The 16,788-nt window shown below is 34.1% G+C and overlaps 1 protein-coding gene across 2 annotated transcripts; it reads right to left on the bottom strand.

Annotated features, from left to right (window-relative positions):
• Nucleotides 1-5,676: 5,676 nt before the first annotated feature.
• LOC147080045 (OCIA domain-containing protein 1-like) lies at nt 5,677-15,664 on the bottom strand. Of its 2 annotated transcripts, XR_015071870.1 has the most exons (7): nt 15,472-15,664; nt 13,772-13,898; nt 12,846-13,020; nt 10,667-10,827; nt 7,301-7,446; nt 6,535-6,649; nt 5,746-5,886 (listed from the first exon to the last, which is right to left on the bottom strand). XR_015071870.1 is itself a non-coding variant. In XM_085957353.1 (6 exons), the coding sequence occupies exons 1-6, from the start codon at nt 15,562-15,564 to the stop codon at nt 5,802-5,804; spliced, it is 756 nt and encodes a 251-aa protein (XP_085813479.1). In that variant the 5' UTR covers nt 15,565-15,664; the 3' UTR covers nt 5,677-5,801. The 2 variants fall into 2 exon arrangements, 1 of the variants encoding a protein (XP_085813479.1); XM_085957353.1 differs by lacking the exon at nt 7,301-7,446 and having other exon boundaries at nt 5,677-5,886.
• Nucleotides 15,665-16,788: the final 1,124 nt, after the last annotated feature.

Genomic DNA, 16,788 nt, shown 5'->3' with positions numbered 1-16,788 from the left:
GAAATCATGTTATGGAGTAATTCATTCTCATAGTCAACTATATATATTTTTTAAATTATCATAAACTTTCAAGTAAGCAACTAGGTCTCTTGAAAGGACAAAATTTATTAGATATTAACATCATTTTACACTATCCAACGATTATAATCAACAAATGCAATTCAAATTTATTGTATATGTTATGCACACTATATTGTCAGCGATATCAATGTAACATAAATGGGTCACATTATCACTAAGGCTCAATAGTTTGGGCAGAAAACAGGAAAGAGAGGGAGGGTCGCCGAGCGAGACAAGGTGGTGCAACAAGCGCGATATAAACAAACAACATAGTGGCTATAGATACTAACAACATTAGCTCAGCCTACTTCCTGCACTAGGGAAGAAATCGGATCTGTACACCGCAACACATTGATCGCAGGTTGGTCATCGGTGACTGGCAAGGAAAACGATTATCACAATGGTGTGAAACAGAAACATTTCAAAATATTATAATTTACATAACGCATTTTTATTACACTTTTGCTTGGAAGTGTTTTCTGCTAAGTCCAAGTGAACGCATGAATATCAGTTGAATATAATGATATATACAACGCAGTGGCGAAGGGTGACTTTTTGAAAGAGGTACCCCGCTTTCAGACGGGATACCGGTGTCACGCTCGTATATAATAAGGAGGTCTTTGTATTCGAACAAAAGGGTATTTGTATTATGTTTATGAACGCCCCGAGCTAATGAGTCAAAGCGTGTATGGTACACTTTTCCGTCGGCCGCTACATTCTCAAGCCGCCGGTACACCTGTTTTTATGATCGCAGCCAGTTTCATGTTCTAATTTATATCGCGAAATTATGCGTTGACTCATTAGCTCTGGGCGTTCATAAACATAATACAATGTCCCCTTTATTCGAATACAAAGGCCTCCTTATTATATACGAGCGCGACACCGGTGTGAAAGCACACCTGTCAGGTATACAAGTATACTTAAGGGAAATAAGAAGATAATCCAATATCACTACTGATGAATAGGTACACACTAAATCGATGACATTTTAAAAGCTCACTAACGATATTAAATTGAGCGATGAGTTTGGACTATGTATTTTCCTAAACATTCATAAACGTAACATACATAATTTCATCCGTAAAACTAGACATTTTAAAATACTCTTCTGAACAAATTATGTTAGTCTACGATTAAACTAACTGATAAGTAGGCTAAGTGGCGGGAGGTTTTATATGGCGGCAAGTGAGAGGCCGTGAATTTTTTAACAAAAATAAGCCTAAGTATTTTGTTTTTTTAAATATATTGAAAGTTTATCATAAACACTTACCAATCATATGCTAAATGTCTCATTATTGGACCAGTATTCTTCCAAATTTAAAATTATTCAAAACAAACGCCTGAGACTGGTATTCTGTCTTCAAAGACAAGCGAATAAGTTCATGTTTTTTGTATTGCCGGCATTGTACGCCCGGCCATATCCGCGAACTAGTTCGCTTTGGCACAGAACCGCCTAGTATGGAGTCTTCGCCACTGATACAACGCATTGGTGGCGATTGGAGTGTAATTTCAACATACACCGCTCCATTTGGAGTTAATATGCGTCGTGGAATATGCATTTTTACACAAACACTGATATTCAATGTTAAATTGTATGGAAAATAAACAGTTTGAAAAATGCTATAGGGACAGCAATAGGAAGGAGATAAAAAATTGGACCAATAAGACAACAACAATTTCACAATCATTAAGCCTAGTACAGACCTACATACACTTTCTGTAAACAAATTATACAATTGTCGTTTACTCCATAATAGCAAACGCACATGCATAAATATTGGTTTGAAACTCAACACATGTCCTCAACTGCAAACATTGCCATCAAATTAGTTGGTACATTGTAAAAATTTGCACACTTTAACCAAAAAAACATTTCATGAGACCTGTAGCGGCATCTGTGTAAAAATATGTACTTAATTGACATTTTGCACATATAGTTTGGATTTTCATCACGAGATGACATTATTATTGAAATTATTTATCAACTCAATTAGTAAAACAGAAATCTGTTAACAAAAGAAAAATTTTACTTATATGTAGACTAATAGGCCCCCATACACGGCCAGTTTGATTAACAGGTTGAACATGCCAATTAACACGTAATGGCAGCCATACAGTTATCTTTGGTAGATATATCTGCTGCTCCCATAGGCAAAAAGTTTTCGACCGCCAGATGTCAGCCAGGTTCAAACTGCCGGCGACCCCCCACTCCCGTGTTTTTGTAAAACTGTTGGAATTTCGACTCGCCGAAAGCTTTTGGGTGACATTAGTTGTTTGTAAGTAGTTAAGTTAAGTTAAGTAGAATAATAGACCGCGCGATACGGCTGCGGCTGGTGTTGCTTATTATAAAATACAAATTCATTTATTATTAATAATATAATAATATGTACACGGAGATCGCAAATATATTTTATTTATTTTTACGAGGGTAAAACAAAGTCATAATTATTTATGTAAACATATTATTTTAAGAATAAATTATTGATTGGGATCCAAAGGTCCTTAATAATATGTTGTCGCTGGTTTGGAGGTAAAACTCATTATGTGCACTTTTGGCCAAAATGAGTTTTTTCATTATATCCACTAATTTTTACGATATCTATTGCTGGAAAAGGTCACTGTGACGATAGCTATCTTATTAACGGAAAAAAACTGGGGAAGAAATCATTATCAGTACCTATTTCAGATTTATGTTCAGGAAAAAGTCATTCCCGCACATAATGATTTTTTCCTGAACTGTAAACATGTATATAAGTAAGTTAGTGAGTGTATTATCTGTGGTTTGCATTGTTTATAACTATCATATTGTGCCAACTGTATATTACTGGATGATTTTTTGTATAAGATGAGAATAAATGATACTTATACTAAATAATCAGAATGATGGTGTTAATAAGTTTAATGTGAAATACTGCCTGAACGTTAAAAATGTGATGCATTTCAAATGGACCAATTAATACAGCTTTAACTGGATTAAGCCAAAACTGGATCATTCAGAAACAATGACCGAAGAGGGGAAAAAAGTCCAGCCAATAAAGCTAGTGAGGCAAACATGAAACTGGTTATCGATCACATTAAGAGTTTCCCTTCGTAGACTTAACAGCCGCGTACGATACAATTAACCATAGAATTCTGCTGAGTAAACTTTACATTTACAACCTCCTGAATGATTTCAAAATAACAGGAGTGATTGAAAAGCTCCTGGCCAACCGAAGATTCTTTGTAACACTGCACGGAAAACGCAGCCGTTGGAGACAACAACGGAACGGCCTTTCACAAGGTACCGTCTTCGCACCCACACTGTTCAACGTTTATACTAATGATCAGCCAATCGGAGTAAACACAAAACATTTCCTCTATGCAGATGATCTAGCCGTGTTATATCAAAGCATTAGCTTCGAAGTGGTTGAGAAACAGCTTAAAGATACATTAAGCGAGTTAAAGACATACTACGACCTCAATCAACTTAAGCCAAATCTAGGTAAATCACGGGTAGGAGCGTTCCATCTCCAAAACATGGACGCAGGGAAATTGCTTGATGTTGTTTGGGATGGGGTGCATTTAGAACCCACAAACAGCCAACAAATACCTGGGAATCACCTTAGATCGGACGCTGTCCTATAAGCAACACTGCATTAATACTAAAATGAAGACACCAGCAAAGAACAGTATCTTGAGAAAGCTAAGCAGTAATACGTAGGGAGCTCAACTACATACACTCAGCCCTTGCACTATGCACCTCGGTGGCCGAATATGCCTGTCCGGTGTGGCACATGTCTGCGCACACGAGACATGTGGACTGCGCTCAACGAAACCTGCCGGATCGTGACAGGGTGCTTGAAATCCACGCCTGTCATTAAAGTTCACGTGCTTTCAGGAATAGCCTCCCTCTAATCCGACTCCAAACTGCAGCCCTAGTTGAAAAGGCAGCCCAAGAGAGAGTCCGCGACAAGTCATGCATGGGTATCAAATGTGCAAAACAAGGCTAAAATACAGAAAAGGCTTTATGGCGACAACTATAATACGTCTGACCGTCTCACCCGAATAAGAGAGACTATCCGCATGGGCGGCCAACCTAGCCTCTGAGGGTTTCAAAGATTGGGTAAAGCCAGCAGAGCACCTCCCGCATGGAGCCAGTCTTGGGTACTGAACATGGAAAGCTCTAAACAGACTGAAAACCATGGCAGGGCGCACCCGAGATAACATGCTGAAGTGGGGGTTCTCTGAGGACCAAACCTGCGAGTGTGGTGAAATGCAAAGCATGGAGCACCTATTTTCATGCAAGGCTTGTCTAGTAAGCTTCAACTTCGACTTGATCTTACAAGCCGAGGAAAATTGTATTACCTTCGCTAACTTCTGGAGTTGTAGCACATTGTAGGTATTGAAGACCCAATATGACGAAGAAATTTAAAATTAATAAGCAATAGGAACATAGATGAAAATGTAGAGCTAGTAATGTGGCTCCAAATTAAATGTCTACGTTATGAGAAAAAATTACCTGGAATTATCCAATATCGGTATAACCATACAGGACCTTACAGAAAAATTTATGCAGCGGGAAAAGGGAGACGGAGTAATGTTATTTCACAATTAGTAGGTGCATATCAATCCATATTACCAATATCTAATTTGAAAAAAAAGATCTTATGAAGTTTTGTAAAAACGGTTACATTCCGGAAGAGTTAAGATATTGGTATGAAAATTTACCATCTATATAGATCGCAACACATTAGACACATTACCAGAGCCAGACGTTTTGGAAGACATTGTTGAGGAATAAAGAATATTTTTAATTGCTGTTTATCTTACCTCAATTTATTATAATTATTGGTTTGTCCTTATTATCGTCATCAGTGTATTATTATTGTGAAATAATTATTATTAATCTCAGTGTATGTTTAATTGTTTTCAATTTGAATTGTTACTAATTCCTATTTTGGTTAAAATAAATATTTTTTATTCTTTAGTACTTAGTAGTAGTCTTAAGTACCTACTAAAAAAGAATCCAAAACAATAAAAAACATTGCGAAACCCTTGCCAAAGTATTGACATACTATCACTTTACTAACAAACATGTGTGTGGAAAAACTCATTATATACAAAAACTCATTTTTTTAAATGTTCCTAATTTTTTTATAGAATCTTCAATGTATTCTCTGATTTTTTATACATTTTATACAAAAAGAAGAAAAAATGTTAATTTGAAATTGGATTTTTAATTGCAAAAAATATGTTCAAACCTCATTATCTCAGAACATCAAAATGTAACATAATGAGTTTTACCTTTAAACCAGCGTTGTGTTCATTTTGTGTACATTTAAAATTTCAATGCCAACACAATATCATAATATAACCATCACTAAAAATAAAGTAACATTTGCGCAAATATATCCACACTTGCTTGCATTTACACATGTTTTCCATCCGCAGCGAATACAAAATAAAACATTAAAAATGTCAATATTCAATAATGATTGTAAAATACAATGTTCATTTGTTAGCAGGCAGAAAGATGTATAAAGGTTTGCACTCGGATTTAGATTTTGAAATGTTGGATTTATAACATATGCTAATTTGCACGTTATTGAGATAGATTTTAATACGATATGATAGTGAATTTGAATACTCTTTGATATTTATATATATATGTAAAGATAACTTACAACTATTGATTGAAAAACCACATAATTCTTGCAGGGTTTAATGATAAATAAATAACAATTTGGTAAATGGCACTAAATTCAATCCATGGTGTCTCCGTATTTGTTCTTAGCCTCAGGTTGAGGTGGTCCAGGTCTCATTATTGGTGGAGTGGGCTCTTCTAACCTAGAAAAAAATTAGTAGATCCAATTAGTACTTTCTTGGTATGTAGCAGTGGCGAAGGGTGGAGGTAGGCTGCTAAGATCCGCCATAAATAGTGCACATTAACCTTTTTCAGTCAAATGTATTTGGTTTTATTGAAATAAGGCTACAATTTACAGATGGTATTGGTTGGGTTTTCAAAATCAATTAAACCGTGTCTTAACCAAACCATAATAGTATTGGTATATTTTAGGCGATATGACAAAATTGTGCACATTTTTTCATTCTTACTGTCATCCTGTAATGTAATCATGTAAATCCTACTTCTCCCTCTATTATAGTAGTTAAAACCCTATGGTTAAAGCAGAGAGTTGCAAAAATGAGAGAATTTATCTAGTACAGTAGGCGCTCGGTAATCCGGCGTTCACCAATCTGGCATGTCCAATAGTCCGGCATTTTGCACCTGAGCTCTCCTGCTCTATAATGCGGCAGGTTTCACATTAAACTGTCGGATTGCATAGCGGAGAGCCGTTCGCTCGGTAGTTCGGTGCCCGACCTTGACCGATTATTTATCATTTCCTAATGAAATTCAATAATCCGGCATTTTCGACAGAGGTGAAAAAATTGTGGATTACCGAGCGCCTACTGCATGTTGTTAACTTAGAATCTTACTTATATGGCTGAGAACGTGCTGTAGAATGTTCATTCCTATTTTTTTCACGGAGAGTATCGTAAGCTACTCCTGGAGTTCTTGGAGGCAGTGCAGAACCATCTATTGTCAAAGATGCTGAAATATTAAAAATTAAAATAGTTAAAATATTAAGAGTATGCTTTAATATCATAACTATAAGATAGTCTGCAACATTCACTGCTGACCTGATAATTAATATTTAATTACAACATTTAAATATCATGTAGACATCAAGGTAAAAATGAAAAATGTGTACCATGATAAACATAATACATAATGCACTAAAGAGATGTACTGTATGTTAACCTTTTTACTACCGGTAGGTGTATATATGGCGCTACCTTGCACGCCGCAAATTTTATGGCAAAAATAAAAAATTAAAATCAATTTACGTTACGTGATAAAAACGAATTCTGTTTCAATTCGGAGTATGTGACGATATTCCCAATATATGTCATTGTGTGTTCAAGATATTCGTATGTTTAAAATAATTGATTTACGTTAAACGTTTACGTAAAATTCTGTTTAAAGCGGGACGTCCAAAGACGTCATTTTTGTATGAGCGGCGTTCCGTTCACGTCTTAAGACGTCATTGGCAGCCATCTGGTTTAATAATTCATTTCTCCTGCCATTTCGTATTAGATGAATGTTTCACAATACATAATAATAATTAATCCATACTCACAGCTGAAAAGGAAAAATGGCTGGAGTTCAGAAACATACATAAATGTCCCTGGACTACCTTACCTGAGTCTCGGGGAAGACAATAACAGACTTCTAGTTTTGTAGAGAATTAAGACAGTACTTCAGTGAAACGGCAAATAATTTTCAACTGTAGGTGCGAGGTGCGACGAAATTTCGGACTGGCTGGCAATCGGAGAGCGAAAGTCGAGCTGTGAACACGTCAATTTGTTTTGTGATGGCGACGGGGGAATTAATTCTTAAATCGTTTAAAAATGACTAAATAACGTTACACATTTACTTGAAAAAGAAAACATGTCAATGAATATATTATTATTATTATTAATAGAACAATAAACATGACATTAAATGGACGCATGTTGACTTTTTATGACAAATTATGTTTTGTCCTGCACGCGTTATTTGCACAATCTTCGCGTCGCGTAGTCACAATTGTTTTAGACCGTGCCCCAGCTGAAGTATAGCCTTAACATTTAAATAGTAAACAAATAAATCATATTTATGTTATATATTTACATGTTTTAAAAATCCGTGCATTTTATTAATATATCTGATATTTAAAAATCTATTTTTAATAATAATATAATTACTTCAATGTTGATTTTTTAAAAATGTAAATTCAATATGACAGAGGCAACAAAAACTTTCCTATCATGTAAGCAAGTGTAAGCGAGATGTAAAATAATATCGTTTTCATTTTAACACTTTACGGTCCGGTAACGCCACATTGGCGTCCTTTGCAAGCCGAACGTTACGATCCGGTGACGCCTACGTGGCGTCCTCACATAGGCATATCTTTACTGTGAAAAATAAATATGAAATTTAATATTTGGTTGCAAGATCTATCGACAGATGGTTGAATGACATGTGCAAGAAGTAAAAGCACGATGGAAAAAAAATATTGCGCGGTTTTTACAGAGATGGCGGACGTAATACCATTCAGTATTTTTTTGTACCTATACCATTTTTTTAATTAGTTACAAGCCCGTTTCTAGGCGGGTGAATCACGAGACATAAACAAAAAAGGTAATAAACACTCAATGTTATATTCCAGTGTCGTCACTTCAACTTCGAAATTTTATTGTCGACCCTTTTCAGTGGTAGTCAACCATTTATGAACCTGCATTCTTTTTTTTTTAAATGAACGCGATTTTTATCTATGAAATTGCGTGCTATTTGATATTTTGTCTTTAATGATTTACTACCCATGAAACGTCCACCATGCTTCATCATCCATGATAGAAATTTTATCTTGAAAATGAGAACAGTTATAAATGTGAACTTGTATCGCGTTGTCATTTTCGTTCGATTTTTTCGGGAGATTATTGCTTGTGTAACTGCATAAATAATAGCTATTATTATTTATATTGCACTAATTTCATTGAAAAAATAATTAATCTAAGTATATTTCAGCTAGGATATATATTTTTTATTAGTTTTATCTCCAAAAAAACTTTTTAAAATGGAGGACCATTCGTTTTTAAACAGAGGAAAACTATGCGGATTTTATGTCAGATATTCCCAGTGACTGAAGATATCGGAGATTTTAGTGTAATTTTCAATCACAATCAAATATTTCCGGGGATTTCCGCAACTAATAAACGTTTAAGAAGAAAGTGTAAAGTGTGTTCCTCACATAAACTTCGAAAAGAAACTATTTACATGTCCAAAGAGTGTAAAGTACCTCTACATCTACATATTGGTAATTGGTTTTCTTCGTATAATTTTAAAAAAAGTATATTAGTTGTTAGTTCATTTTACATTCATAGTTTTATAAACTATTTCAAATAATTTCAGCTTTAGTGTGATAATAATTATTTCGTGCCTAGCCAGTTATATAAAGGTATTATCCATAAAATTGAGTGTTGATTCAAATATTTTTGTGGAATGTAGATGTTTGTTTTACAATCCTATTGCTCATAGATTTTGTTATATGATTTTTTTACGCACGCCTCTGCACTGTTATTGGATTGACTCGATTCCTACAATAATACCAAATTGTAATAAGCGGTGGGAATGTATATTATGCGTGCATTTTATTTAATTGAATTTACTCGAAAAGATGCACGCCACTGCACTGCCTTTATCGGCTAGGCCATAAAAGTCGTAAAACCAATAAATCACTAGTGAGTGTTCGTTCGGGAATGAATGTGCATTTATTTTTAAACACTTCACAGTTTGTGTGAAGTCTTTGTTATTTTATTATATTTGATATTCAGAGATATGAGTAGCTAGCGCTAAAAATGAATTGATACATATTCTATAGAGGTGTAAAACATTTTGTATTTGAATATTTTATTATATTTTTTAATTAAAAAATAATATATTGTGATGCTTTATATCAATAGGCTGTTTCCTTTACATTATATTTATCAAATTGAACTAATCTAATAACATATAATATACAATTTACGAAAATTTACGAATTATATACTTTATCTTTATGGAACGCGGGCCAGAGGTTGACAATTGTTGAATAAATGACACAATTTGATGCATTGATATATTTTAAGTATTTTCTGAAAATTTTATTGAAATATATCAATAGGTTCAAAAGTTATATCATTTTTAACTTCGCGATCGAAATTTGTTGATTTTCATTAAAAAGTACCGGATATTGGTGTAGGTACTTCGCGAAAATTCGCGGACCGTATAGTGTTAAAATCCAGTTCAATAATAATCGTCATAGTTAATACTTTGAAGGAAAACACAAAAAATCTTGTACACACTTGCCCCGACAAATAATAACAAAAAACGTTGTAAACAAAAACGGCAGTTTGAATTCCCTTAAAATGTTAATAATATTTCTTTCTTAATCTATACATACAAAATTTTAGAATACTTTGTTTAGAACATAATATACCTTCAGAAATAAATTATACGTTTAAAATTTTACGAAAATAGAAATAATCGTTTTTGTTTACTGAGCCTTCAAATGCAGTGTGATAATCGCATAAGTAAAATAATGACTTAGCCCTCTGCAATATTTTGCAGCAGACATGCACCTCAATTTGATCAGAACTTTATGGTCAGTCAAGTGGCAAGAATGGAATTTGATTTATTATAAAAATATGAAAAATAAGTGACATCAAAAATATAAAAAATGTAAATAAAATGAAGTGTTTCTTTAAAACAAACCAACAATTGACATTCAAAATAATCTCTGACAAGTTATTAAACAGAATCAGTACTATATTTTAACTTGAAGCTAAAAATTTGACAGTAAGGAACATTCGAGTGATAAAGACACCTGATGGATCAACTGACAGCAGATTTACATCTCTCTAAACTGCCTAAAATTATTTTCAATCAACCTCACTCTCTTTTAACACTAAACTCGACACGAGTATGACTTGTTGTCAATTTATTTAAAAAAAAAAAAAAGGGAGGAAATGAAAAAGTAACCCGTACCATCAGGAACAGGCCTGTAGGTGTCATCTAGATTGGAGTTAGAGGAATTGGGTCGATCAGTGTCTAAATCAAGTGATGAACTCGGCCCTGCATCGGAGTAAACATCAGGGGATGATGCAACGGACATAGTTATTGGGTTTCCAAATCCAGGAGAAAGGGGCCTACATTTAAACAAAGAAAATCAATTACTTGTTTTAATATTGTATTTTTTGACCTACACTATATCCTGAAATGAGAAATGTAGTTATACTATTATTATTAATTTATCTTGAGGCAATGAAAAGCGCACATTACTTGTGAGAAATTTGCAGTTAGGTAAAAGTAGCCTTTTATAAGATTTCGCATAACCAGGGTAGGGCGATATATTGACTGAGAGGCAGTGAACGGTTAAGTATAGAATGTTGCCAACTGTTTGTTATTCACAAAAATATGCCAAATAGGGTAAGAAAATAAACCAGATGGCAGAAAAACATGCTAGATTTTCTGAAACGTCAGTGTCTAGAAAATAGATTTCAAAAAAAATATCTCGTAATTATTAACCTTTTTTTTTAACAAAACGAACATCGAAAAATAACTTTGGATTAAGCAACTAATAAAATAAAATTCCAAATTAATGCACGTAAGAAATGTAGTCCATCATTTTGTATGTCACATTCATAATAATATAAAGTACAAAAGGCCAGTATGTTGATTTTTATGCAAATCTGGTACTTCTAACATTCTGGCTTTATTATGAGAAGTTTTAAGCTGTTTGAGGTATTGAAAAACGTTAGTTTAAACGCCATACGTCAGATGCAATATTTGCAAGCTAGCTGCCTATTCAAAAATGCTAGATCTGGCAGAGAAAGACGCTAAGTTGGCAACGCTGTTGGTGAATGTATATTTTTTAAAGGGTACAATATTTATTTTATTAAGAAAGAAACGGTCAAAGAAGAAGAGTCAGCTGTTTTATTTGATCACATGCACTTTATTTATTTATGAAATTCACCCAATTTATACATTAACAATCTATTGTCATGTTTCTAATACCAGTAACCATTCCTGCGGAACTATTCTATACACAACACGACTGCTATCGGCCACTATCGGCAGCTATCGAGGGCAGTTTTTCATATTTTTGTATCAAAGCATTAGCACTTATTGTAACAATTACAATAAGTTAGTTGTAATTGTTACAATACTTATGTATATACATTTAATTACATACTTTTTTATATAATATAGGACACAGAATTGTTATAATGATTAATGAATTAAATCTCACAAGGCAGTTAAATGAATATGAAAATTGCAAATATATTCAAATTACTCTGCGGACCACCAAAATTTTCTCACGGACCAAGGACTGCTGGTTTAGACGACTAACTTATTGTAACAGTTATAATACTTCAATACAAACATATGATAAATTACCCTCATTAACCACCGATAGTGGCCGATAGTAGTCTTGTGTATAGAATAGATGCGCTGATGCATAACTAGGTCACAAGTTTTTATTATATATGAATTATTAATTTAAAAGAAAGCATGAATACCATAATTACGAAAAATGTATGGTAAAACTGTGTGTTATAAAGTGCGAGAACACAGTGGTCGAGTGGGCAGCGGGGCGGCAGCGGCGTGCGCAACTCAAACCTATAACCGTGAGTGAAATGTTCGTAGACAGTGTCTTTTTTTTTGGCATTTCACACACAGTTATACGTTTAAGTTTCACACGCCCTCGCGTTCACTCTGGCTAAGCAAGAAGAGTCTGAGCTGTTATCTCTTCACCCTATGACCCCCCCGTGTCACAATTGCTTACCACTCGTAATAGAATCGAGCCCTTTACCTCCTCTCTACCCCTGGTTGATGTCATCAATCTCACCTTCACATTGAATGTCAAATAAAGACTAGGTAAATGACAATATTGAGTACATTGTGTTGCTAGTATTTTTGAATAAAGTTTTAATTTCATGTGTTCGATATAAACCCCATTGCGTGAAGTTAGAATGAAGTCAATGTTAATCTTCAATTTCTACTAATTAAATCTCTCCATTACAGGATATTTGTCATAGAAATAGAAGACACATTGTTATAGACATGGAAATATTAATTAAATGAGTATTTTAGGTGAATAGCTTATATTTAAATTTCTATATCTGATAGTAAAGTAATGTATTCAAAATGAATTATAAATTACCCAATCTCTCCATCTCTTCGCTGCCGTAGCATCTGTCCAATTGTGCTATTTGGAAGTTCCATCAACATCTCCGCGCACTTATTCTGATACGACACCTTTCCCGTGTAATAGCCAACGCACAATGCTGCCATTACTTTTGGTGCAGGGCCGAATCGACTATTTCGTTTCAAATATCCTGTAAGTGTTATCAATAATGATCATTACATACAAAAAGTGAAAAGAAAGAACCAATTAACGTACTAACTCACTTCAAAGCAGTGCAGACTAGTGTATAGCATTGATTCTAAAATAATAATTTACTAAATTCCACCATTGGGTCTCATATGACGCAGTAAAAGAGTCACTTATTAATTAATACATATCTGCATATTATAGTCTATCATAAAATTATCAATACAATTCTATTATTACTATCAGCGCATCTATTCTATACAAAAGACTGCTATCGGCAGCTATCGAGGGTTGTTTTTCATATTTTTGTATCGAAGTATTAGCACTTATTGTAACAATAATAACAATAAGTTAGTTGTAATTTTTACAAAAAGTGCTATGTTTTAACGGCACCTATCTTGGCTGTGCTAAACTTTAGAGCGAGATAGACAGTTTTGACAGTTTAGATGGCTAACTTATTGTAACAATTGTAATACTTCAATACAAACATATAATAAACTACCCTCGTTATCCACTGATAGTAGCCGATAGTAGTCTTGTGTGTAGAATAGATGCGCAGGAGAGCAATTATTAATAGCTTGGGCAATGTTCTGGCTTCCTCCAATAATTCAAACTCTCTATATCCAAAATGGCCACCTTTTCATACACAGTGTGAAGGTGTCTCCTCGGAGAAGGCACCTCGCATGTACATAGATAGTACAATAAAACACAAACTACATGAATCTGGTAATTTGCTGAAAAAATATGCTTTTTACCTGACTGAACACCAAGATACACCAAGAAGCCCAACATTGATGCCAGCGGCAGAGAACGTTGATAGAAACTTTCAGTGTTGCACTCACTCATGACACGTTTTTCTTCTGGCGAAACTTTTAAAGGTGGCTGAAAAGGATGGAATTATTTTTATAGACAAAACAATTATCAAATGAAAATTGATGAATTTATTTTAAACAAATTTTTCGTTGAAAATTAAGGTAATGGTATGTTAACGTATGAACACACGTTTATCATTGCGAAAATTGTTTCAGCAAGTTTATTATAGGGGCTATCTTTTTCTGTTGTTGCAGGAGATGCTTTTTGGAAGTATTTCTTAAGTATATTATGTAAAAAAAAAATTTATGATTTTACCGAGGCTTTGACTGCGACTCGCTGTCATATCGCCTCTTCTCATCTGGAAGAGGACCCGCCAATCAGGCCCTCACTCCAATTCTGTTTCAAAGAACTTTACAATTTTGCCAAGCTCTTCCGTTTTACCCACCGCCAGGGCACTTTTCAATTCATCGACATTCTCAAAGATATCCGCAATTCGCAGCTGTACTTTGTGTTGTTCATATTTAAGGCATTGTACTGCTATACAAACCAGGGCATCAAACGTGTGGATGGTAAAATGGATTTACTCTATTTCCCCTTTTCTAGGGATGCCCTGTGGTGAAAAATACATTATTTTCGATCAGTATCTGGTACAGTGACGATGGCCAACCGGCTTATGCGTCAGTTTATAATGTAAAGGTGCCAGGTTCGAATCCTGGGTCTAGCAAATACATATATTGTTTCTAATTTGTGTTTGGAGTCAGAATAATAATTATAGATCTAATAGGTTGAGCAAGTGGCTAACATCTATATCTGGTAAAAACAAAAATCTGTTAATACAAACCTTCACTCTGTGGAGGCCCATATAATCCTATTAAGATTGGACACGGTCAAAAGAAATAGGAAATGTAAAGATGGTGGTAAATGCTTCTTCCTTATTTCTTTGATGTTTCGGGCTCGTTGAGTAAGTTGACTGCGAACGTTGCTCGAAGAAGGTCAAAAACCTTGACAATATTAATACAGACGATGGGCTACACTTAAAAATCATGGCACCCGGCTATTTCAGCAAAATCCTACATCCAATCTAGTAACTTCGGTCATCACAACTGACACTGTAAAGTTTAAACTATCACCCCCGCCACTTTTACTCCGAGCAATGCTAGCTGTCAAGTAAACAGAACCCTTTTTGACACACATTCATTCATCGAAAAGTGCTTTTTAACACATTATATCTCTTGAGAATGGTCTGTGCAACATGGAAATCATAAAAGTCTCAAGCAAGGTATTCTTCATAATACCTATTCTAGTTGAAACAAATCGTTTCCGCAAAGTAAATGTTAATGATACACATATATAAGTATTTATACACAGCAATATTACCGAAATTAATATTTTCATAGTCCAGAATCATTGCTATCATTCATCATTCCTTAAACTTGGAATATTTTCGTGAACATTATTATCACAAATGCAGACCTCAACAAATATGATGCAACCTCGCCTTTTCGACAGGCAAGTAAATTTTAAAGTAATTTTAATTTATTATCAACAAAAGGCTTTGTAACATAATTAATAAACAATATAATATATTATTATGTGTCGAATGTTTACCGAACTAAATTTGTGTATGACTTTATTTACTCACTTGAAGCACTCTTCGATTGGGTGGTGGTTGATTTCCTAGGCCTCTGTCCATCGGTATTCCTTGATTTGGTAAATCAGTACTCGTTGGATTCATTTTGAAGTTTTAAAATACTATTTTGTACACAAGATTACGTAAAATTTCTTTCCTGATAATGACAGAAACCGGTTGACAGATAGATTACGGTGTTGCCTGCATAGATAATAAACGGAGTATTGCCATTTTTTTTCACCGAATTATTAATTTCGTTAAAAATTTGAGTACCTACTACTCGTTGTCATCATTCTGTTGAAAATGTATAGATTTTTTGTTTCTAATAATAAAATAAGATAGAATTTAAAAAATTCCAAGGCCCTTTTTTATTGAGTACTAGCTGAAGTACCCGGCTTCGCACAGGGTCGCTTCGAGGTTATATTTATCTTAGATATTTAAAAAACAATAAATTATTTTTTTAATATTAAAATATCTGTGTTATACAATATGGCAATATGAAAATAATTCTAATAGGAGTAAAGGTCAAACAAAAGACCACTAAATTAAAATCGAATCGAAAATATGCAAACGTTATTAATGTTATTAATATGTAGTAAAAAAAAAATCAAAATTGCATGGAACAAACAAACAACAAACGTTGTATTTTATATAATACTAATTTAGAAACCTTCGCAGGTGTGCGAACAACAACTGACAAAAGTTTCATCGCAATCGGATGAATGGTATAGGAACGCATACGAATAGAAGAAGAAGATGATTATCTAATTCAGAAATGTTCGTGGGCATGCGCACGACAACTCACCAAAGTTTCATTGTGAATAGAAGAAGATAAAATAGAAGAAGAAGAAGATGGTTATTCTAATTCAGAAACCATCGCGGGGCTTGGCACAATTATTGACGAAAGTTTTATTGCAATCGGATGAATGGAATAGAAACGCATACGAATAGAAGAATATAAAATAAAAGAAGAAGATGGTTGTACTAATTCAGAAACCTTTGGGGGTGTTACCACGACAACTGACAAAGGTTTCATCCCAATCGGATGAATGGTGTAGGAACCATACGAATAAAAGAAGATGTAATGATGAAGAAGACGAAGATGGTTTTTCTAATTCAGAAACCTTTGCGGGTATGCGTACAACAACTGACGAAAGTTTTGTGGCAATCGGATGAATGGTATAGGAACCATACGAATAAAAGAAAATAGAATGAAGAAGAAGAAGAAGATGATGATTTTTCTAATTCAGAAACCTTCGCAGGTAAGCATACAACCACTTACCAAAATTTCATCGCAATCGGATGAATGGTATAGGAACGCATACGGGA

The sequence above is a fragment of the Rhyacophila brunnea genome, unplaced genomic scaffold (genome assembly GCF_057557595.1).
Source record: "Rhyacophila brunnea isolate RB1 unplaced genomic scaffold, BYU_Rbru_1.0 scaffold_1, whole genome shotgun sequence".
Classification (NCBI taxonomy): Eukaryota; Metazoa; Arthropoda; class Insecta; order Trichoptera; family Rhyacophilidae; genus Rhyacophila; species Rhyacophila brunnea.
Note: the sequence above shows the minus strand (reverse complement) of the source record. Positions and strands in the feature narration are given on the sequence as shown.

Excerpts from the sequence above, each read along its gene's own strand:
- LOC147080045 (XM_085957353.1), bottom strand. The coding sequence starts at position 15,564 with ATGAATCCAACGAGTACTGATTTACCAAATCAAGGAATACCGATGGAC. Across the intron at positions 10,828-12,845 it reads CGAAGAGATGGAGAGATTGG|GCCCCTTTCTCCTGGATTTG; the intron begins GTAATTTATAAT and ends GTTTAAATGTAG. Across the intron at positions 5,887-6,534 it reads GCACGTTCTCAGCCATATAA|GTTAGAAGAGCCCACTCCAC; the intron begins GTAAGATTCTAA and ends ATTTTTTTCTAG.